Source organism: Oncorhynchus clarkii, chromosome 29 (assembly GCF_045791955.1).
Source record: "Oncorhynchus clarkii lewisi isolate Uvic-CL-2024 chromosome 29, UVic_Ocla_1.0, whole genome shotgun sequence".
In the NCBI taxonomy this organism is placed as follows: Eukaryota; Metazoa; Chordata; class Actinopteri; order Salmoniformes; family Salmonidae; genus Oncorhynchus; species Oncorhynchus clarkii.
The window spans coordinates 12,370,919-12,394,370 of NC_092175.1; the positions used below are offsets into that span (position 1 = coordinate 12,370,919).

The following is a 23,452-nucleotide window of genomic DNA, read 5'->3' on the forward strand; positions in this document are numbered from 1 at the left end:
TTTGGAGCATTTAAGCTCTGCCAGCATACTGACTATTTTGACTGTTGCTACCTTTGCAAAAGAGAAAGAGTTTGGCTGAACCCCTAACTCTACATAATACTTATTGGTGTAGGTGTATACTGGTCCATAAAAAATATGAATGACAAGTAAACAGCTGATTGGCCAGCTCAGCCAATGAGATGTCTCTACAAAAACATGATGTTCATTATTTATGAGGAAATAGCAGCATTATTTTTAACATCTGTTTGAGATACAAGTTTGAGGTGGGGTTTTTGAAGAGTTTCTTTTCTAATTTATGCTTTGGCCACAAATACAAATATAGGACAAGTCAACAACATTAGTTGGGAGTTAACAGATTATAAGCTTTTAAGAGTGAGATTTTCATGGGACACTTACCCACCCCAAACCACCTTCTGTGGCTATGCACAGGTATGGAGTGCATTCAGTCAAAGAGAGGCCTATATGAAAAAAAGCGTTATTCTTATCGTCCTCACCGTGTACACCTTTGATATGTGCCTATGGTAATTAAATTTATCCGTATGGAATTCTTGCCATTATTTTATATTTGCTGCTATGGGCAACCCAACCAAAGATCAACATAGCAAAGTGCAGGTGAATATTTGCAATCCCACGCCTGTGCTAATCTTTCAAGGACAGATTCAGTGTGTTAAATTGAGGAGCTGACCAATTACACAAGACTTCAATTCTGGGTTAACTGAGATTACACCTGTGCTGGAGTGGCTATTAGGAATGTATGATGGCACAAGCCACTAGTCCCTGCATACAAAATGCTGATGATGAAACGCATCAATACTCCATGAGGAAGTTATAAAAAATGTATGGAAATGGACTTCCTGGAATTCAAATGAAGCCTCATGTAAATAATATCTGGTGCATTTTATCCAGTAGAATACGATGCAAAAAATATGAGCACATAAAAGCCTACATTACAGAGTGTATAGGCCTGTCCCAAGAATGAACTGTTAAGGAGTGTAGGTGAGCCGACCCTTAACATCCAAGGACCTTACTTGTTATGTTCAGAAACAAACAGGTCCTGGAAGCCAAAACAGCCAAATACTCCATCTAAACATGAATTGATTCTAAGTTATGGTATGGTTCTAGAAACATAAAGCCCTCTTCTTTCATATAACATCCAAATCATTTCACAAATGCTAAATATACACATACTCTACACTGTTTCAACTTGCTTTAACAGCAACCAAAAGTATTTTTCAGTTACAACACGTTTTGTTTTTTTGAAAATTATTTCTTGCTGATATGAAGGTTAAGCTCCAAATGTTTCTAAAAACGTATCTCAAACAAGTCTTATAAAGGTTAAGAAAGAGCTTTGGTTCAGCGTTGGATGTGGAATGAGCCAATGCTTACAATTGGAGCCACGAGAAGTGCTAGTATAGCCCTACTCATGGATTACGATCCAATTCGTTTGTCAAACTTCCGTTTGTAATAAAGTTCTGCAGATGAGTAAATATTCACACTCTTGGATGTGAGTCGGCAGTTGTGCTCTCTCCCTGGCTTTCACACTAGTTTACTGTTTTATTACCTCCACCTTGCCATCTGATCAACAGAGGGCCCAATCTTCAGGTCTTGCGTTCTCAATCCATCGCCTCTACCTCTGTTGCTGCTTGGTTCTCACCACAACACTAGGCTATTTTGCATACCCCTCCCACTCGCTTCTTCGACACGGGGACGGTCCTCCCCGTTTCTCACTATAAACACACCCCATTGACTTTACCTAGGGAAGACCCGACTCCACCGACAGGCACTAGCTAGCGACAGAACTACTATAGGATCAGACGCAAGTCTGGAGTCAGGCTGCTAGCGCAAATCCTTTTCCTTATTTTGTATTTATTGGTCCTTATTTTAACCTGGACAGAACGCTGAATTTAGAACTGGAGATCTAATCACTGAACTAAACATTTGGATGATTCGAGTCCATTGACATTTCTATAGGGATAGAAATAGTGTCCAGGTCCTCCCCAAATATAGCTATTCCGCACGGAGGAACACAAGACGCGCATACTCACAAGCACAAGTGGCTTGCTTGAACCAGCATCGTGGCTACTTTTACAGCAGTGGCATGTTCGAGGGATAAAGCGGACAAAATTGAACTCCCACCTAAGGAGGTATGTACGGCACAAAGCCTACTTGTATTTTCCACATTAGAGAATTGCTAATTGTCATTATTGTTATGATTTATATCCATGCATGGAGTAGCTGAGCATTCTCATTCTCTCATTATCTATTGAGATGTGGCGTCGTGGACTTCAGAATTCATGGAGAAGCTCCATCATTATTGTGCCTTATTTTGGGGAAACGCGTAATTTATGGACATAGCCTAAAGACACGTTGTTTTAATGCATTTTGCAGCAAAATATTTAAAGCAATTCATCATACATAGGTCTATATGAGATCAGATGCCAAATTATAACACAGTTTAGAGGGCAATATTCATAGGGAACTTTATTTTGTTTAACGTTTGCATTATCATGTTATTATTCTAGGCTGCATGTATTCTAGCCTAACTCAAGGAGAGAAGCAAGACAAAGCAAGGATTGTGATCATATAAAATGTGCTATTGTTAGGGCATATAGGTAGGCTATGAGGAGTTTTAGACTATGCAGGCTATGTCGTTTAAATACAATATTTGATTGCTCGTCTTCATGCCAGTCCCATCTAGACAACACACCAAATGAGGCTATTGGCTATTTGTAAACAGAAGAAATCATCTCTTGCGAATGTAACTCTTGCATTTTAGGATACCCTTTATATTGTGTTCTCTTATCATTGATTTCACCCGGTCTGTTCTAAGAGGTCTCTCCGCGTGCCCTATTACAGCTGCTCCCGGTGTAACCGTATTAATCGGGGCACCAGGTGCGATATGGCTCCAACATAGCTGCTGATGTGTCATTTATGTTTCTAATTTGGTTAAATTCGGTAGGACCTCAATTTTAGTCCCATTGAGCGTTGGGCTTAAACACAATTAACCTCTCGTGCAGAGATGGTGACACCCGGTTGGGGACCGCGCTGATTATATCGGTTACATGACAATTAGGACAGATTATATTTAATATACACTGCAGATGAGCATATGGTGGCAGTTTACCCAGACGGGTATTGTTGACATCTTGCCCGGTGACAGGGTTAATTTTTCCTGCAGCGATTGAACATTTAAAGGATATAGCCTACACTCTTAGAAGTAAAGGTGCCTGGAAGAACCTTTTGTGTTGCCACACTGGCAGAATCTTTGAGGAAACCCTTCTGAAAAGGGTGTTTGAGGAACCCCTGTGTAAAGGTTCAAACTGGGATCTTTTTTTTGTGAGGGAGGGGTTCAATTTTGAACCTTTTTAATAATATCTTGTTGATTGGATATCAGATTGGAGGCGCAGTTTTTTGAAGGTGTGGCTTTCAGATAGTTCATTTTGGCCACCCGTTGGCATTAATGTCATTCCGTTCATCGTGTTAAATTTGTACACTGCAAATAAAAATGGCCTTGAATATTTATGCATATGACATATTCTTAAATATAATATTAATATTAACATTGCTAATATTTTATTTAACCTTTATTTAACTAGGCAAGTCAGTTAAGAACAAATTCTTATTTACAATGACCGCCTACCCCGGCCAAACCCGGACGACGCTGGGCCAATTGTGCGCCGCACTATGGGACTCCCAATAACGGTCGGATGTGATATAGCCTGGATTCAAATCAGGGACTGTAGTGACACCTCTTGCACTGAGATGCAGTGCCTTAGACCGCTGCGCCACTCGTAATAAAGTGGTAACTGATCCAACTTTGGGATTAGCACAGGCTTTTGAGGAACTCATACACCTCTTTTAGATTTGTTGAAGCTACAAAACTGTCTGTGTTCAACTTTAATGGGGAAGAAGTGAAAACAGTAGCCTAGCATTACAGATTAGTTATACGAAGTAAACAGCCACCTACAAAGATGTCTGACGACAAAATATTTGAGAGTGAGGAAGAAAACTACCGGAGGGCCACAGATGTTTATAATCTGTAATATATTTTCTATGGCAATGGGGCTCAAAGTAATTATATTGTTAGGATACTCATAGCCACTATCGACAGGTGGAGGTGGGGGTTACAATACACAATAGACCAGACTACATGCAACCAAATAGTCCTACCCCAGGTGGTTCCCAGGACCATGTATTTCCCGCAAGGCTATACAGTTGTTAAAAACATGAAATGTTGTCATGCAAATGAACCATGGCTAGCCAACACATCAGACGTTGGTGATTATTATTATGAAAAAAAATAGTAAACCTGATACTAAGTCAATTGCCCTTTCCTGCAGTCAATGACCAAAGGTGCCCTCTTTGGCCTCATGGCTGGAATTTTATTCACATGTTTTACAATTTCATAATTTATATTTATGTAAAAAAAAAAATAATAATGAAAATCCGCAGTTTCAGTCACAGCTTTTTGTATTATATTTTATATATTTAAAAAAGTGTATTTTCAACAAAAAATGTTTATTATTTTCATTATTTTAATTTTACTTTTTTTATTTTACTTAGAAAATACACTTTTTTTTTAAATATATAAAATATAATTTAAAAAACAGTTTGACATAGAAACTGTGGATTTTCATTATTTTTTAAATTTATTTTACATAAATATGAATTATGATTTTTTATTTTATTTTAATTATTTTCATTTTACATTTTTTTTACCCCCTTTTCTCCACAATTTTGTGGTATCCAATTGGTAGGTACAGTCTTGTCTCATCGCTGCAACTCCCGTACAGACTCGCGAGAGGCGAAGATCGAGAACCGTGCGTCCTCCGAAACACAACCCAACCAAGCCGCACTGCTTCTTGACACAATGCCCACTTAACCCGGAAGCCAGCCAAACCAATGTGTTGGAGGAAACACCGTACACCTGGCGACCGTGTCAGCGTGCACTGCACCCGGATCGCCACAAGAGTCCCTAGTGCACGATGGGACAAGGACATCCCTGCCGGCCAAACCCTCTCCTAACCAGTACGACCCTGGGCCAATTTTGCCCCGCTCCATGTGTCTCCCAGTCGCGGCCGGCTGCGATCCATGTCAAACAGTTTTGTTATATTTCACATATTACATCTTCTGTGATGTATATAAAGTGTAATATTGGGATGCAAGTACTCACTGTAATACATTTCAACTCTACATCTGACATGATGCAGGTGTTTTTTTTAAAGGCCACAACCATGTGTGTAAGGTGTGTGCTTTTGTTTCAAAGTAGATTTGTTTAAGACTACCAATAAACATTCTGTGTGACCCTGATTAAGCCCACTGTAGTAAAAGGTTTTAAAATGCAACAACACCTTTCATTTTTATTCTGTCCATTCTGCAATATGACATGACAAAATGTACTTTCTATTACGATGTAAGGTGACACAATTACTGTGTATTATCTCCTCAACATATGCTAACCAGTACAGCGCCTATACTACAACACTATAAGATCAACTCGAACTGCGATGACTAGACTACAAACTTCCGCACGCTCTCTTTGACGCTTTCTCTTCTCAAAAGCGCCTCTGTATTTTGGCACGGCGACAGATCCAATCCATGGGAATGCAGAAGGTACAGCTCTGTCTTTGAATTTTCTTCTGTGTTTTGTTACCATCGTTTCTGATTGTATATCTCTTTCATAGTCATCATCAATTAAGTGCTTACTAAACACATCGATTTGCAAGATTGGCTGTAGTGATGTTTTGTTCGTATTTCCAGTCTTTTATCGCTACTGGCCATCTTCTGCACCTGTCTGTATCTATCAACGGAAGACAGTGACATTTTGTGCCTTCTTCCATAAAACTCACATCTGTGACGTCAAACTCCAAAGAAGGGCATACGGTGCATTCAGAAAGTATTCAGACCCCTTGACTTTTTCCAAATGTTGTTACGTTACAGCCTTATTCTGAAATGGATTCAATCATTTTTTCTACACACACAATACCCCAAAATGACAAAGCAAAAACAGGTTTTTAGAAATGTGCCCCCCAAAAAATCACATTACGTAAGTATTCAGACCCTTTACTCAGTACTTTGTCAAAGCACCTTTGGCAGTGATAACCACCTCGAGTCCTCTTGGAATTTGACGCTACAAGCTTAGTACACCTGCATCTGGGGAGTTTCTCCCATTCTTCTCTGCAGATCATCTCAAGCTCTATCAGGTTGGATGGGGAGTGTCACTGCTATTTTCAGGTCTCCAGCGATTTTTGAAAGAGTTCAATTCTGGGCTCTGGCTGGGCCTCTCAAGGACATTCAGAGACTTGTCCCGAAGTCAATCTTGCGTTGTCTTGGCTGTGTGCTTAGGGTCGTTGTTGGAAGGTGAACCTTCGCCCCAGTCTGAGGTCCTGAGTGCTCTGGTGCAGGATTTCATCAAGGACCTCACTGTACTTTGCTCCGTTAATCTTTCCCTCGATACTGACTAGTCTCCCAGTCCCTGCTGCTTAAAAACATGCCCACAGCATGATGCTGCCACCACCATGCTTCACCGTAAAGATGGTGCCAGGTTTTTTCACCAGACGTGACGCTTGGCATCCAAGCATCCAGCCAATTGCATGCTCCCTCAACTTGAGACATCTGTGGCATTGTGTTGTGTGACAAAACTGCACATTTTAAAGTGGACCTTTCATTGTCCCCATCACAAGGTACACCTGTGTAAAGATCATGCTGTTTAATTAGCTTATTGATATGCTACACCTGTCAGGTGGATGTATTATCTTGGCAAAGGAGAAATGGGATATAAACAAATTTAGTGCTCACACATTTTAGAGAAGTAAGCTTTTTTTTTGACTAGATCACCATCATGATCAACACGATGGAGTGTGCAGTGGATGCACACAGTCTAATATATGTGGGTATGGAACATTTCTGGGATTTTTAAACTTTACATGTTGCGTTTACATTTTTGTTCAGTATAGTTTCAATGTATGGAATCACTTGAGCCATTTTTGATTTTAGATCAGCTTTAACATGTGATGACAATACAACAGAACAGATGAACAGGACTGACATTTACTCTAACGGGGCACCAAAAAAAGCCACACTCCTACTAATCCACGCTTCCACTCCAGTGTTCCTCCAGGAACCCAGTGCTACATTGAACCAAAAAGGTTCCTCCAAGAACCCCTCAACTAACCGAAGGTGCAAATGTAAACCATTGGCTAGCATCTGTTCCTTAAGGAACTCTAGGGGTGTACATGCCTTGCTGTTTACTTTTGAAAGTTTTCTCCCCCTAGCCAACCCTTGCAAATTATGTAAAAAGTAGTAAGTTGTTGCAATGTTGCTGATGTTGTCAGTAATGATATTCGAACACGCAACCTTTGGGTTGCTAGACGTTCGCTTTATTCAGCTACCCATCCACCCTGACCCACCACCCTCATTTCATTTTTCCCTTAAGTAACCTTCTGTCTTATGTAACGATACCAAATGTATTTGAGTGTTCTGGATTTTTGTTTACTATGTTAAGTCTTGTCTATGAGACCAGCCTGTCCTAGCCCAGTGAGAGACCCTGCTGATATTGATCACATCAGACACCTGTCCCCGGAATCAAAATGTGACTGAGGCTGCATCCCAAATGGCACTCTATTCCCTATATAGTGCATTCTTTTGACAAGGGCCCATATATATAAGGTATAAGGGTGCCAATTGGGAAGCACCCTGAGACTGAGATGGTGACTCGGTACTCTTCCCTAGGACTGTGTAGAGATGAGTTATGCACTCTAACAGGGTTTAGCTTGGACTAGCTTTCATTTATATTCTGGTTTTCTGGTCAAAAAAATCTACAGTTCAAAGTCTCTATGTCCCCATGCTTTGAATATCTTATCATGCATGTTTCTGTTTCCATATTATTGGGTATATATGGGCTACTGGTTTTCATTTTGTGAATCACTCATGCCAATGGCTGTGTGTTTTACTTTGTTATGATACGTTATGTATTCTAAATCCAATTTCTGTTTTTTCTTCTCTTTCCCAGGATTCAATGAAAATGTCTGTCTGTGTCCACGAGAACCGCAAGTCGCGTGCCAGCACCGGCTCCATGAACATCTACCTGTTCCACAAGTCATCGTATGCCGACAGCGTCCTCATGCACCTGAACACGCTGCGGCAGCAGCGTCTCTTCACCGACGTCCTCCTCCATGCCGGGAGTCGCTCCTTCCCCTGCCACCGTGCTGTGCTGGCTGCCTGCAGCCGCTACTTTGAGGTAAAGACACTTATTACCAAGAGAGGGAACCGTTAGCATTTCCCATAAGAAAACATGCATGTTTATCCACAATGCTAACACTAGCTGGGCTAAAAGGTTTACGAACTAATTAGCTAACGCTCTTGGTTTCCGATCCTCTTTGTTCTCTGACAGGCCATGTTCTCTGGCGGGCTGAAGGAGAGCCAGGCCAGCGAGGTGGACTTCAGGGACTCCATCCACCCGGAGGTCCTGGAGCTCTTATTAGACTATGCTTACACGTCCCGGGTTGTCATCAATGAGGAGAATGCAGAGTCCCTCCTTGAGGCCGGGGACATGCTGGAGTTCCAGGACATTCGGGACGCCTGCGCCGAGTTCCTGGAGAGGAACCTGCACCCGTCCAACTGCCTGGGCATGCTGCTGCTTTCCGACGCCCACCAGTGTACGAAGCTGTCTGAGCTCTCCTGGGGCATGTGCCTCAGCAACTTCCCCACCATCTGCAAGACAGAGGATTTCCTCCAGCTTCCCAAAGACATGGTGGTGCAGCTCCTGTCCCACGAAGAGCTGGAGACAGAGGATGAGAGGCTGGTCTACGAGGCTGCCCTCAACTGGGTCAACTACGACTTGGAGAGGAGGCACTGCAACCTGCCTGAGCTGCTGCAGACCGTCCGCCTGGCTCTACTCCCTGCCATCTTCCTCATGGAGAATGTGTCCACAGAGGAGCTGATCAATGACCAGTTGAAGAGCAAGGAGCTGGTGGACGAGGCTATCCACTGCAAGCTGAAGATCCTTCAGAACGATGGTGTGGTGAAAAGCCCCTGCGCCCGGCCCAGGAAGACCAGCCACGCCCTGTTCCTGCTGGGAGGACAGACCTTTATGTGTGACAAGCTGTACCTGGTGGACCAGAAGGCCAAGGAGATCATCCCCAAGGCAGACATCCCCAGCCCCAGGAAGGAGTTCAGCGCCTGCGCCATCGGCTGTAATGTCTATGTGACTGGCGGGAGGGGCTCAGAGAACGGTGTGTCCAAAGACGTGTGGGTCTACGACACCTTGCACGAGGAGTGGTCCAAGGCGGCGCCCATGCTCATCGCTCGCTTTGGCCACGGCTCGGCCGAGCTGAAACACTGCCTCTACGTAGTTGGAGGACACACGGCCGGCACTGGCTGCCTCCCCGCCTCGCCCTCAGTGTCCCTGAAACAGGTGGAGCAGTTCGACCCGGGGGCCAATAAATGGACCATGGTGGCGCCGCTGAGGGAGGGTGTGAGCAACGCAGCGGTGGTCAGCGTAAAGCTGAAACTCTTTGCCTTCGGAGGCACCAGCGTCACCCACGACAAACTACCCAAGGTGCAGTGCTATGACCCGCAGGAGAACCGCTGGACGGTGCCCGCCTCCTGCCCACAGCCCTGGCGCTACACCGCTGCTGCTGTCCTTGGAAACCAGATATTTGTGATGGGTGGGGACACAGAGTTCTCAGCGTGTTCGGCCTATAAGTTCAGCAGCGACACGTACCAGTGGACTAAAGTGGGAGACGTGACAGCCAAGAGAATGAGCTGCCAGGCCGTGGCGTCAGGTAACAAACTGTACGTGGTGGGGGGCTACTTTGGCACGCAGCGGTGTAAGACTCTGGACTGTTATGATCCGACGCTGGACGCGTGGAACAGCATAACTACCGTACCCTACTCCCTCATCCCAACAGCCTTCGTCAGCACCTGGAAACATCTCCCTGCCTGAGCTGCAAGGGATCCTGGGATAGCCTGACACCTCCATCCAACCCCCCTCCCATGAGGTATGGAGATAAGTCTCTCTATCTCTCTCGCTCTCTGTGTTGTTGTCTGTTTGTTACTGTGGGGGAGAGAGATGGAATGTATAATGTATAAGTGATATTCTGGAGAGTCCAAACTGGAGAGTTTCAAAGCCGAGCTGAGTGCATGAGTTTCTTGTTGTCAGTTTTTATTATAAACACACTCAGTCATATATCTATTAGGGCTGTGTTTTGGAACATTCACATACTGTAACTTCAATTCCCAGCTGTTTTCATTCAGTAGCCGTCTCTCTTTGACAAGGACAAGGACAAATATCCTGATTGAATCAAGGACAAATTGACTATTGATAGACTAATTATATTGCCACGAGAATTTGGCCATAGCTGAACTGCATGCTTTGAATACTAACCAAGCAGCCGCTGCTATTTGACTTCTTTATTTATTTCCTAGTCTTGTCGTCTGGTTTTCAGCCCCGAGCAGACAGTATGTGTGGCTTGCTGACTCTCTGTCTGGCACTACTAAAATAATGTGTAGGCAGAGCCAACACAAATACAGCATGTAATGGATAGACATATTTTCCACATACAGTATGTATGTTTGACATGATATGTATGTACAGTTACATTTCAGGAGAATCTACTCCATGACAGACACAGATCTCTCCCATGATGCCAGTAGGTGATTGCTCAGTGATTCAGCGGCAAAGCTGGATTTGCTATGTCTGGCTACTGAGGAGATGGAGAGAGAGAATGAGATGCCCATTGGGAAAGGAGAGAAGAGGAGGATGGTAGACTAAAGTGTATTGTTTTTGAATAAGCAACATCTTCACACAGCCTCCATTGTCTGAGTACTGAGTGTGTTTTGAGTGGTTGTGTCTGTCGATACCACGGAAAACCACAGATACAGGGATAAACTAAATGCATCCCACCACATATTTCACCATAGCTGGACATCCCTTTGTGTTTGTGCGTGTGCGTGGGGGACCATGTAGAGAGAGGGGTGGGAGGGCTAGAATAGAGGATAGGGGTTCGTATGGGTAGGTTAAGTGAGTTTTGAGGCCGCAGGGTTGGGGTGAGGGAGGAGGGACAGAGGGGTAATTGAAACAGAATAGAATACTTTTATTGTCCCTGTGGGGGAAATTTGTCTGAGGGGAGTGAGCGGAGGGGAGGCCAATTAAACAATCTACATGCAGGCAGGCAGGCAGGCAGGCGACCACAGCCTGCTGGGGCTAATCCACTCTCAATCGCCTCCTTTTTATGAGTTTATGGTGTGTTGCTGGGTGGGTGGGAGGGAGAGAGAGAGAGGGAGGGAGGGAGGGAGGGAGGGATGGATGGATGGATGGATGGAGAGAGAGGGGGGTGAGGGAGGGAGATAGGGAGGGAGGCAGACTGCTGCTCTTCAGTCGCTGTCTGGGGTTACTGAGATGAGAAGACACAGGGTGGTCGTAGAAAGGAGTGGGGAAGGAGTAAAGCTTTGGCGCCTGTCTTTTAGAGAAAACACGGCTGCACAGCCATACAGATGAGGAAAAACACACAGCCCGCACGCACACACATACACATACACATACACCATACACCATGCCCTGACAAATAAAAGTGCCTAACCTGGAGGTGAGTGTTCACTGTTGGCCTACATAGTAACCTCTCTCGGCCTCAGTGACGATAAGCAGGCCAGACGGATGTAGTGCATAGACCATTGGCAACCCTGCTCATTCTGAACACTGGAGACCCTGGTGTCATAGTCCGACTCACTTTCACACTCATACACGAATGCATAAAGGCAGACATGCACACACGCAAACAGGCAGTCGTGCACACACGTGCATGCACACACACATTTGGTAGAACTTATTTCGCAAACCTTTTGTGAAATGGCTGCGTGCTCTCAGCTCATAAGAGATGGGAGCCAAAGAGAGGGCGAGAGAAACAGGAAAGAGTGAGAGAGAGAGAGAGAGAGAGAGTGAGTGAGAGACCAAGAGAGAGGGACAGAGAAAGAGAGAGATAGATAGCGAGACAGAGAGAGAGAGAGAGAGAGAGAGATGGAGAGATGGAGAGGAGAGGAGAAGTATGATTGGGCTGCAGCTGTCCAGCATGCTCCAGTCTCCTGTTTGGTAATGCCAGGGAGCGGCTAGGAGCAGCCTCACTGCTCTGTCTGGGATTCTGATATGCCTCTCCTCTCTGCTCTGCTCTCCTTGGATGAAATGCTCCCTGACTTAGAAGGGGCCCTTTTTCTTCAGTGACTCATCTCTGAAACAGAGACTGTAGTGAAGGCTTTAAACCTCTCTAGACCAATGCAAAACGACTGATTTTGGTTGTACAATTATTTCAGATGGCAGTTAGTCACTGAGGTAGTGTAAGTGTTGACTGCACAGAGACACAGTGACAGTGATATATTACTGTCTACCAAATAGTGGGAGGGGAGGAGAGGGGGAAGAAGAGAGGAGAGAAGGGTCTCTACTCAACACTTTTCACAGGGACTCAACTTTACTTTCCCCTCTCTCTTCCTCCCTTCCCTTTCTTAGGTATATTCCTTCCTGCTGGTTAAAGCCCCAAAGGAATCTGGTTTCAAGCAAATCCATGTTTTTATTCAGAGATCTGCTTTAGTCTCGCAAGAGTGCCAATACTGATAAAATCAAATGTGTTATCATTCTATTTCATAACTTCCAAGGTTGGTAAAGACTAGCGAACTCCAGTTTATAGAACCCCCCCAAAAAATCTCAAATTAGGTTTATTTTATCAGTCAGATTGCTCATTCCACTGATGCGTTGGAGAGGATACAGATGTTTGCTTATTGTTATTCCTCCTTCGCTATGCTATGACATCCAGGCAGATCTGCCCATCGCTAGGCTAGAATACCTAGAGCTTCTCCAAGCCTAAATGAGAAACCTCTTCTGGGAGGAAGAGTTGGCTGCTTGCACTGGATGTACGAGGGGGCTACTGTTATGTGTGTGCCTGTGTGCACATGTGTGCACGTGTGTGTGCTTGTGTGCGCCTGTGTGTGTGTGTCCTCTAGATACCACAGTCATTTGTAAGACCGGCTTCCCCCCTCGGCCCTCTAGTTAGGGCCACAGGGAAGAAGGCGAGACAGACGGATCTTTCAAATTGATATGGGGTGTTCCCTAGGCTATAAATCATCGGTGGCGTAATGCTGGAAAAATAAAGATATGCGCTTTTAAAACAAAAAGGTCAGAATGAGATGCAGAACCAAAGTTGGACAGATGTGAAATATCTAGCTGGATTTAGAGTTGGGGGAATGCTAAAAAAATAAAAGCCTAACTGTTTTGGGGGAAGAAATGGGAGGAAAGTGGATAACGTTCACAGAGGACGTTCACAGAGGAGAGAATTAGCCTTTTAGCTTTAATACTTGATATCGCTGACACACGTCTGTAGAGAAACAGGTGCAAATGCCAGGCCAGGGCAGGCAGTGTCTGTTTTGTTTTTGCTGAGGGGAGAAAAAAAATGAATGAGGGGTTATGGTAAAATAGTGAAGATAGGATCTGGAGCCTATCTGAGTGATTTTTCCATCCCTGAACTAGTGACTCTTACTAGTGTGTGTTCATTTTATTTAGCCTTTTTTCCCGGCATGAAGGAGAGATACTTCCCATGACCTCTTAAACACTGTTTGCGTTCCTGCTTTTCATTCACACAAGTCCTCTGTCGTGTTCTTTGTCTAATGCTTTTTTTCTCTCTCTTATTTTTCCTTAGATTTCCCTGTTTTGCATCATCCACTGGATTGGAACTTCCTGTCTGTGCAAAAAAAAAATAATAATAAAAAAAATAATCCATAAATAGACCTGAACCATGGTGTGAGTGTGAAAAAACACCTTGATCCATCCTGATGATGCTGTGAGTACACAGATGTTTAAAGAAGCATCAATGCTCCTGGGAGGTCCTTGTACACAGAATGATGTCACAATGTCAATGATGTCATGTCGTTTCTGAGAGGGAGGTTTGGATATTGTTCATGCAAACACGCTCAACAAACTGCTGCTTGTGCTGTAAAATAACAACAACCCCTTAATCCCAGTGTACTATTGGCAAATGACGCCGTTGCTTCGCAGCCTTTCATAAAATAACCATCAACATACCAGTCAGTCACACACTCACACAGCATTTCTTTCCATCCAATCATGAAAGACTTTGTCGTATTGCTATGTCGTTGCGCTTCTCACTCTGATAATTCTGTGAAATGAAACGGGGGAAAAAAACGGGAAAAAACACGCCCTCTGCACAGGGACTTTAATATAATGGCATGAAGAATACCTGGCTGGACATAGGATACATATGGAGAGAGGAGAGTGGAGAGTCAGTGATCAACATGTGCGTGATGGAGAGTCAGTGATCAGCATGTGTGTGACCAGACCAGAGAACGGGACATAGACAAAACTCTTCAGCTTGTTTATAACCAGCTGATCCACAAACTGATCCAGGATATGCACAATGAAGGAACAACAACATCCCCTCTCTCTCCTCCCCTCCACTCTTTACTCTTCCGTTCTGTTAGTTGCCTCCGTTGTGTATCTGATACATTAGACTCATTGCGTTCCATCTGGGAGAGATTATATTGCTCTATTGGCCACCAGTCCTTCTGCCCTAGCCAAAGAAGAGGAGAGAGGAGAGAGAAAAAGAGAGAGAGAACCCTTTCTCTTCCCGTCCCCATCACCTAGTGGGCGTTTGGGGTTTAAAACATTGTAATGGGCGTTGGGAGTTCCTGTTTGGCAGTTTTGTGTGAGACCTGGCTCTAGCTGTCACTACGTGTCCTGGGGACTTTAGGTGCCAGCACCAGCTGAGCCTGAGAGGGGGGTTGGCGGAGGGGGTGACATGAATATTGATGTGAGGAACCCCAAAGGAAGCCCATTTTGGCTGTAGGCTATTATACTCTCCCCATGCAAAATAACACAAATCCAAGAACAGTAAAGGACAATGCAACACAGAACTGAAGAAAATGCTCATTCAAGCTCAGTAGTACTACACAAAATACTGTTTAGCCTTGGACACTATTTACGGATTGTTCTGATGTTATTCCAATGAGAAGTATTGTTTTGTTGGAGTACTGATGGATTGATCTTCCGCTTTGCCTAAACGGTGATACTGAATTCTTCAAAACATCTATGGTCATGGTGACTTGATACGTTTGTCATGAAATTCTCTGGTCAAGAGAATCTTGTCAATTTGCTTACCCAAACTGAAACTGAAAATATCAATTTTCTGATCTTGCTGCAATGTATTATGTTTCAGAAGTCTTCATTTATAAGAAAATGACTTTACTTGATTTGTTTATGTAAAATAATGCTTAATCCTATATATTGTTTCTCTGCCTGCATTCATACATTAGTATGTGAATGAATGTTTATCGTTTAACGGGGTATATCATGCATGGCCCAAGTTAAAGCTGCTCTATTTTTTTCTCTCATTTGGGCTGCTTTTTTTGCAGAGTTTCTCCCAATGTGGAACCTTATCTTTTTAAAGTGGGGTGGGGGGTTGTATGAACACCTCCAACCATTTGGCCAGTGAGGTGTACAGATCAGAGGTTAAGAGGTCAGGGGTTAGGGGTCAGAGTAAGGATGGACATGGGTAGGATGGACGTCGCTCAGATTACCCAGAGTGCAAGTGGGTAGTGTAATATCTCACATATTAATGTTGACTTCTATGAGGCATATCTGCTTCATTTGATTAAATGTAACTAACTGACTGGTCAAACTGGGGCCTAAAGCGCTACACCAAATGGCCTTGTTGTTGTGTCAACAGAGACACTGCTAGAGGAAAAACAACAACAACAATGTTAACGACAAAAGCAAGCAGGCTGTGAGAATTTGTATGTGTTCGAAGCTAGCGGCAGAGGCGTGCAGTAACTGTGAGGAACATCAGCACAGTGACACACAAACACACACCCTGTGACCCTGACACCGCTAGCCAGGCCCCGTGTAGTTATGTGAGGAATGTGAAGGTGGCAGCTGTCCTTGGAACAGCTGGGGGACTGACTGTGTCACATCTACCCTGGGCTCAACCCCTTCAGGGGTTCGTTACTCTAGGTCCCCTCACTAGGTCCCTGGGCCCTTTAAGTCCCACACTCAAATATGAAATATTCTGACTTGAGATGAGTGTATGTAAATCAGACTTTCTTGTAAATAATTTATTAATATCAACGGGAGACTTGCATGACAATTTGAGCATGTAGATCTCAAGTCAGAATACTTCCCGTTTAGTGTAGTGTGAAAATGAGGGAGATGAGGAAGCGGATGGGTTCGTTGAATCCTGTAATCTTGGTGTGTTGGTGTTGATAAGGGCAGGCGGACACCGCAGTGCTTTTCACAATAGTGTCACTGATGTATGGGAAGAAATATGACAGGGGAGAGATCCTAAGACCAAAAAAGGGAATTCTGGACTTTTTGTCTGTTTATCTGTCTAGGTGGCCAAAACATTGACATATACAGTTTAGCATCAATGAAATCATTATGTATGTCAACAAAAAAGCTAACAGTTGTATAGATTTTCCCAGGATGTATAATGGTTGTATTCAGTGAATCGCCTCAACCCCTAAGAACTAAACGGGCAACATTCCACATTCCTGTTTGATTGTGTGAGCTACCCACTTCATAGCCCACCTCCCAGGCCTACAAAAGCAGGAATCATTTGAGGAATTCTATGGAGACTCATTAGCACCTTGATGTCAACCCCCTAACCAACCCGTTCACAGAACACTGCCCAACTGGCCTCACAAATCAGACAAGCGGGTTACTTAAGTGATCATGCCCGAGAAGCCGGGGTTTGGAGGATAAATTGGCATGGGTGTTGTTAGGCCCTTGATGAAGTCAAGGGCCGGCAAAACGGGACAATATATCCTCCAAACCCCGGCTTGGAGGGCATTATCACTTTTATACAACAGGTTACCAACATATTCAAATAATGATTGACACATTTTCATAATTTTTTAAAATTTTGATTAATTTATTCATACTATTTAATCCTTCCACAAGATATAGTCCCGACACAAATCTATGGTTGCTAGAGACCCCCATTGTTCGTTCTAAATGTTCCATTGCCATACTGGCTGGCAACGTTCTTACCCCTTGCTTGTTAGCTAGCCAACTACGGGTAATTTACAGTCATGTCAAAAAGTGCAGCCAGAATAACAGCAAAGTAGCATTTACATTTGTTTAAGCTGTTTTCTAGTGACATTTATTTGGATACATCCATAACAATAAGTTAATGAGGCACGATTTCGCCTGGCATATCATCAGGACACTGTTGTTCAGAGTACCTAGCCAACAATACAGCTACAGTAACACAATCACTTCAACCTGAAGCTGGAAAGACTGATTAGCTGAGTTTAGTTTAACCTTTTTTCAATTGACATTTTTTTGCACATATGCCAAAAATTATGCCAGCTGATTCATGATTTTGACTGGCTGAGAAACGCTGCCTGCCTGTCTGTCTCGTCCTGACTCATTCATTAGAGGAGATCGAATTTGAATATTGAAACAATGTTGCAAATGTCGGAGAGACAGACAGCAAGGTTTATACGTGGTAATTTGTGGAATAGACACTGTCTGGAATGCGGTTTTAATCAATCAGCATTCAGGATTAGACCCACCCGTAGTATAATCCCTTTTAGAACAACAAATGACCCTGGCAACAGTCAACAATGACTGCCCCTCCAATTTACACATAATTGTTGAGTGGCATTTTTTTTCCACCTCTCTCATATCTCTTTTTGCCCCCTCTCTCTTCCTCCTTTATCGAGACTCAGCTCGGTCACATGAGAGTGTATTCTCCCCGGCAGGCTTGCTGTAGGCATTCACCAAAATGATGTAAAATTCAGACAGGATGCATCTTTAAAAGCACTGTTATCAATGTGCGTTTTCTTTCATTTCTTTTTCATGTCCAAGTAAAATTTGATTTCCATTTTTTTACAACATTGTTTTGTACATGTGACAGATTTTTTTCACAATGTGAAATTCATAGCAAAATAAACATAAGAGTTTTTCCTCTTGACTGTAATTACTTGCCTTGCCTGTCTTTATTTGCAATTGAGCTTTTATACACTGAGTCTGTAAAATATTACAAACACCTGCTCTTTCCATGGCATAGACTGACAAATGTAATCTAGGTGAAAGTTATGATTCCTTATGGATATCACATTTTAAATCCACTTCAATCAGTGTAGATGAAGGGGAGGATACAGGTTAAAGACAGATTTTAAGCCCTGAGACAATGTGTATGTGGGCCATTTAGAGGGTGAATGGGCAAGGCAACAGATTGAAGTGCCTTTGAATGCGGTATGGTAGTTGATGGCAGGTGCACCGGTTTGTGTCAACAACTGCAACGCTGCTGGGTTTATCACGCTCAACAGTTTCCCGTGTGTATCAAGAATGGTCCACCACCCAAAGCACATCCAGCCAACTGGACACAACTGTGGGAATCATTGGAGTCAACATATGCCAGCATCCCTGTGGAACACTTTCGACACCTTGTAGAGTCCATGCCCCGACAAATTGAAGCTGTTTTGAGGGCAAAATGGGGTGCAAGTCAATATTAGTGTTCCTAATGTTTGGTATATTAACTGTGTAACTATTTGGTGCACACACACACAATAGCCTCTTTAAAATTGGTTTGAACTAATCTATGGTTTTTGCTTAAACCAAAATCCAACACCTTTCCCAGGCTGCACACTCAAAGCATATGAAGGTTTTACATATAGGCTATCTATCACTCCTGAGGCAAACTTCCCCCATGAACCTGCTGCAAATATTTTGACGTCACTCTTGAGTAGTAGTTGGTACGAGGAAAAATACAACGCACTCATTCCCATCAGCAGCGCCATAGCGTTGGGTCATGAAGGCCTAGCGAGCTCATTACCCCGTTTCATATAGTTAGGCAGCTTTACAGGGAATGTAGTTCACTTTAATTGTCCTAGTGGTATTAAAGCCCAGTGTATTATCCATCCAAACAGCCTTTTGATCTGTTGGAGGAGAGACTGAAATCACCCTATCTATGCCTCTGGCTTTCCGCTCTGCTCTTCTCTGCTCTCTCTCTCTCTGAGCTGGGCTCCCTGCAGTGCTGGGGCTGGATTGATGAGGTTAAAGAAGCAGGTCTCGGCACTGCTCCTCCTCTGGGATCGCAGCTGGTCACAGTGACGGAGAGGGAGAGAGAGGGAGAAAGGGGAAGAGGATAGGGAGAGAGGGAAGGAACAAGGAAACTAAACACAACCCAGACACTTTCCCTTTTTCTGACGAGTCAGCTAGGCAACAGTAACCTTTATCTGATGAAAACTGTGGGGGATGAGATAGAAGGAGATCATGAAAAAAAAAAAAGCCTTTATATCGCTTTCTTATTATCTCTTCCTCTCCGCTTTCTCCCTCCCTCATCTCTCACTTCCTATTCCCTCCACTCAATCTTTCCACATGAGACAGTGCAGAGAATACAGTGCAGAACTGCTTGGCAACTGTCGACTCCATTTGTTTGACGTCTCTCTCTAACACGTTTAGCATTCCATTAGTTTGCATACTGCAGAGCAGAGAGCACACAGCACAGCCCAGCTGCTCACTAAAGACAGCACACCAAATGCCACTATTCCCTATTTAGTGCACTACATTTGAGCAGAGCCCTATGGGGTTAGGGTTCTATTTGAGACTCAGCCTATCACTGTATTTCTCAAGCACTGTGGAGTCCAGCTTCTATGCTCTCCTTTCCTCTCCTCTCTGCTCCACTTAGTATTTCTGTTTACATTCATTGTCTGAAACAACTCCTAATCGGTGATGGCAGGTTGAGAAAAACTAGTTGAACTGGCTCTAGTCCTGGCCCCAAATGTAGACAAACACAACACACACACAGCTTTTCACAGGAAAGCGACTGAAAGAAGCATAAAAGTTTATAGGTTGGACATTCAGCTTCAAACAACAGTTTGTGATGCACAGCCATTTTTGAAGTGAATGAGTGAGATTATATGAATTTTCCTCCCTCTTTCCTTTCCTCCTCATGGGACAGGGCTTGTTGCGGCCTTAGATTGTTGCGGCCTTATGTCCCATCTAGGATGACGAGGACTAAGTAAGTACGTTTCTTCTCCCCCAGTGGCAAGACTGCATAATAAGGATACACAGACTAGCACATGAGTTGATGTGTGGGTCTGTGTGTAAGGGACTGGGAGGCCCCTCTAGTGCCCCTCTGTGAGTAATATTCCCTTATTAATCAAGACAGGAAGTTGAATATCATTTCTAGCAGTAAATAGCTCCTATTTCTCTAAACATAACATACCAACGATGACTTGACCTCCAGTGATTACTACAGTAGGAAGTCTGTCCTCACCAAGTTCACTTCAAACCTCTGGTGTGTGTTGCAGATGGATGGATGAATGGATGGATGGAGGGAGGAAGAGAGAGTGAGACAGAGAGGGACTAACAGAGACAGCGAGAGAGAGAGAGCAATGAAGTGTATTCAGACTAAGAAAAACTGCATCTAATTTATAACAGGAACAGAATGATTGCCTACCCAGGTACCCACTTACACACAGGCGGAGTGTACGACGTGCCTTCAGGCGATAAAAACAATGTCCCCGCATGTCACCATCGCCTGGCAACACATATAGCAGCTCTCTGATTCAGCCTTTACAGTACACACACACACACACACACACACACACACACACACACACACACACACACACACACACACACACACGCCCACCAGCATACACACACACACGCACGCACGCACGCACACACACACACACACACCTTTCCTCTGTGAAAGTAGAGTTGAAAAGAGAGAGAGATGTCCTTTGAGTTATGCCAGCTCTAACTGACTATCCTACCGATCCTCGACTTCGGCGATGTCATCTACAAAATAGCTTCCAATACTCTACTCAGCAAACTGGATGCAGTTTATCACAGTGCCATCCGTTTTGTTACTAAAGCACCTTATACCACCCACCACTGCGACCTGTATGCTCTAGTCGGCTGGCCCTCGCTACATATTCGTCGCCAGACCCCCTGGCTCCAGGTCATCTACAAGTCCATGCTAGGTAAAGCTCCGCCTTATCTCAGTTCACTGGTCACGATGGCAACACCCACCCGTAGCACGCGCTCTAGCAGGTCTATCTCACTGATCATCCCTAAAGCCAACACCTCATTTGGCCACCTTTCGTTCCAGTTCTCTGCTGCCTGTGACTGGCGCCTATCATATACCTTCCACCTCCATGTGGAGAATAATTCCTCAATCGGGTTAAGGAAAGGAGAGTATGGGGGTAAGTACAGGGTGGTAAATTGTGGTTGGGCCTGAAAACATGCTGGCACCATTTGAGCATGGTGGAACCTGACATTATCCCACACAATGACATAGGTCATGCAATCAGCTCTACAGACCTGATTTAGCTCATCAAGGAAGGTTACATTCAAACAGCGAATCATGTGGCTGCCTGCAACTCAATATATAGAGTATATAGAGTAGAGAGCTTTAGATGTTGTTCAACCAAACATTAGTACAGGCAAGATGAGTAATCTAAGCAACTTTGACTGTGGTATGATTGTTGATGCCACACATTGTGATTCCAGCTTGTCAGAAACAGCTGCCCTCCTGGGATTTTTACGCACTACAGCCTCTACAGTTTACAGAGAATGGTGCGATAAACAAAACACATTCAGTGAGCGCCATTTCTGTGGACAAAAACACCTTGTTAATGAGAGAGGTCAGAGGAGAATTCCCAGACTCATTCAAGCTAACAGAAAGGCCACAAATGCTCAAAAAACAGCTGTTTAAACCAGTGGTGTGCAGAATGGCATCTCTTAACATACAACACCATGAATAATTCAGGCTGTTGTGAAGGCAAAAGGGGGTCCTACCCAGTACTAGATAAGTGTACCTAATAAAGTAATGTCAAATCTGAAAACATGGTCTGGAAAAGTGGTACATGGGACCATATGTCTGATAAAGAATGATGAAATATTACACCCATAGATAATGTAGTCCAATTGGTTCATGTTCCACGGTAATTGATGTTAAGGGATCTCGTTATCCTGAAACTTTCATGATCTAAACATGTCAGTTTCCATAAAACTATGCATTAAGAGTAATGCAACAGTTACTTATCATTTTGAGCAGTTGTATCAATTGATAGTTAGATCATTGTAATGAAAGGAATAGACAGTCATCTCAGATGTAATGTGTGAATTGCATTTTGAAATGGTAATACTTTGATGTCAAGCTGTGTCATTTTGAACAGGTGATTTTAGTTCAATGAACAAATGATCTTAGATTTATGTGTACTGTATCCAAGCAATTGGAAAAAGTGTTAGTTTTGAAAAATGTGCATTTTGATCATTGGTTTGTGGGTTTTGTTTCTAGAGTTTTGAAAAATGACATTAACGTTCCGAAATTAGTGCCAAAGTGATTGTAAAAAACTATAATTGGATTTGGTTAAAAGTTGGGTGAAAGAAAATGCCCTTATGTTGATGACTTTCTGCAAATCCAATCAGTTTTTCATGTTAATTCAACGTCATCGCATAGATTTTTCTGGCTGAAATGACATGGATACAACATTGATTCAAACTGTTTTTGCCCAGTGGGATATGTCTTGGAGGTGCTCAGTAAAATCTGAAGTACTGTGTGTTTTACAGTACTTAGGCCAGGCTATGTTACATCACAAATAAAAGACAGATAGATCTGCACAGAGACCAAGGAGCTTCAGGCAGACAGCAATATGTGAAAGTCAGACTGCAGAAGACTGTGTAGACCTCTGGAGGGGCTGTAAGTGACAAAGTAAAACATTCTCTTCAAATGTTGGGGCCATTTTCAAGTCGAATCTAGGGTCCCATTTAATTTCCAATTGTGAGACAAGGTTGCTGATCTGCGAGGGAGTTGGGAAATGGTCAATAGGATACAGTTGAATTATTAATGAGAGGAAACATAGACCTCTCACACAGTATGTGGTTAGATGTACTGGTTTGAAAGGAGAATGTTGCTTTTTTACAACCAAATAATTTTTAAAAAATGTAAATGTCCAGACAATGTCACTTGTTTTTTTTAAGCTTACCCCAACCAGTGATTCACTTCCTCATCCTTGTTTTTTTTAAGCTTACCCCAACCAGTGATTCACTTCCTCATCCTTGTTTTTTTTAAGCTTACCCCAACCAGTGATTCACTTCCTCATCCTTGTTTTTTTTAAGCTTACCCCAACCAGTGATTCACTTCCTCATCCTTGTTTTTTTTAAGCTTACCCCAACCAGTGATTCACTTCCTCATCCTTGTTTTTTTTAAGCTTACCCCAACCAGTGATTCACTTCCTCATCCTTGTTTTGCAGTATAGGGCGCTCCTTTTAGAAATGGAAAAGCTGAACTTTATCCGCAATATATATTATTATTCCATTATTATATTCCATTATGTTGCGACTCGAGCGATACATCTCTGTTCATTTTAGCAGTAGGCTACACGTGAAACAGCGGAATTGGGGAATAGAGTTCATAATGACACAATGCGGTTG

General features: G+C 43.4%; 1 protein-coding gene across 1 annotated transcript; it reads left to right on the plus strand.

The window, feature by feature from the left end:
• The first annotated feature begins 1,778 nt into the window (after positions 1–1,778).
• Positions 1,779–15,204, plus strand: LOC139388585 (ectoderm-neural cortex protein 1). The gene is made up of 4 exons (XM_071135338.1): positions 1,779–2,144; positions 8,012–8,239; positions 8,393–10,001; positions 13,683–15,204. Exons 2-3 carry the CDS (start codon positions 8,018–8,020, stop codon positions 9,944–9,946), a joined length of 1,776 nt encoding a protein of 591 aa, XP_070991439.1. The 5' UTR covers positions 1,779–2,144; positions 8,012–8,017; the 3' UTR covers positions 9,947–10,001; positions 13,683–15,204.
• The last annotated feature ends 8,248 nt before the right edge of the window (positions 15,205–23,452 follow it).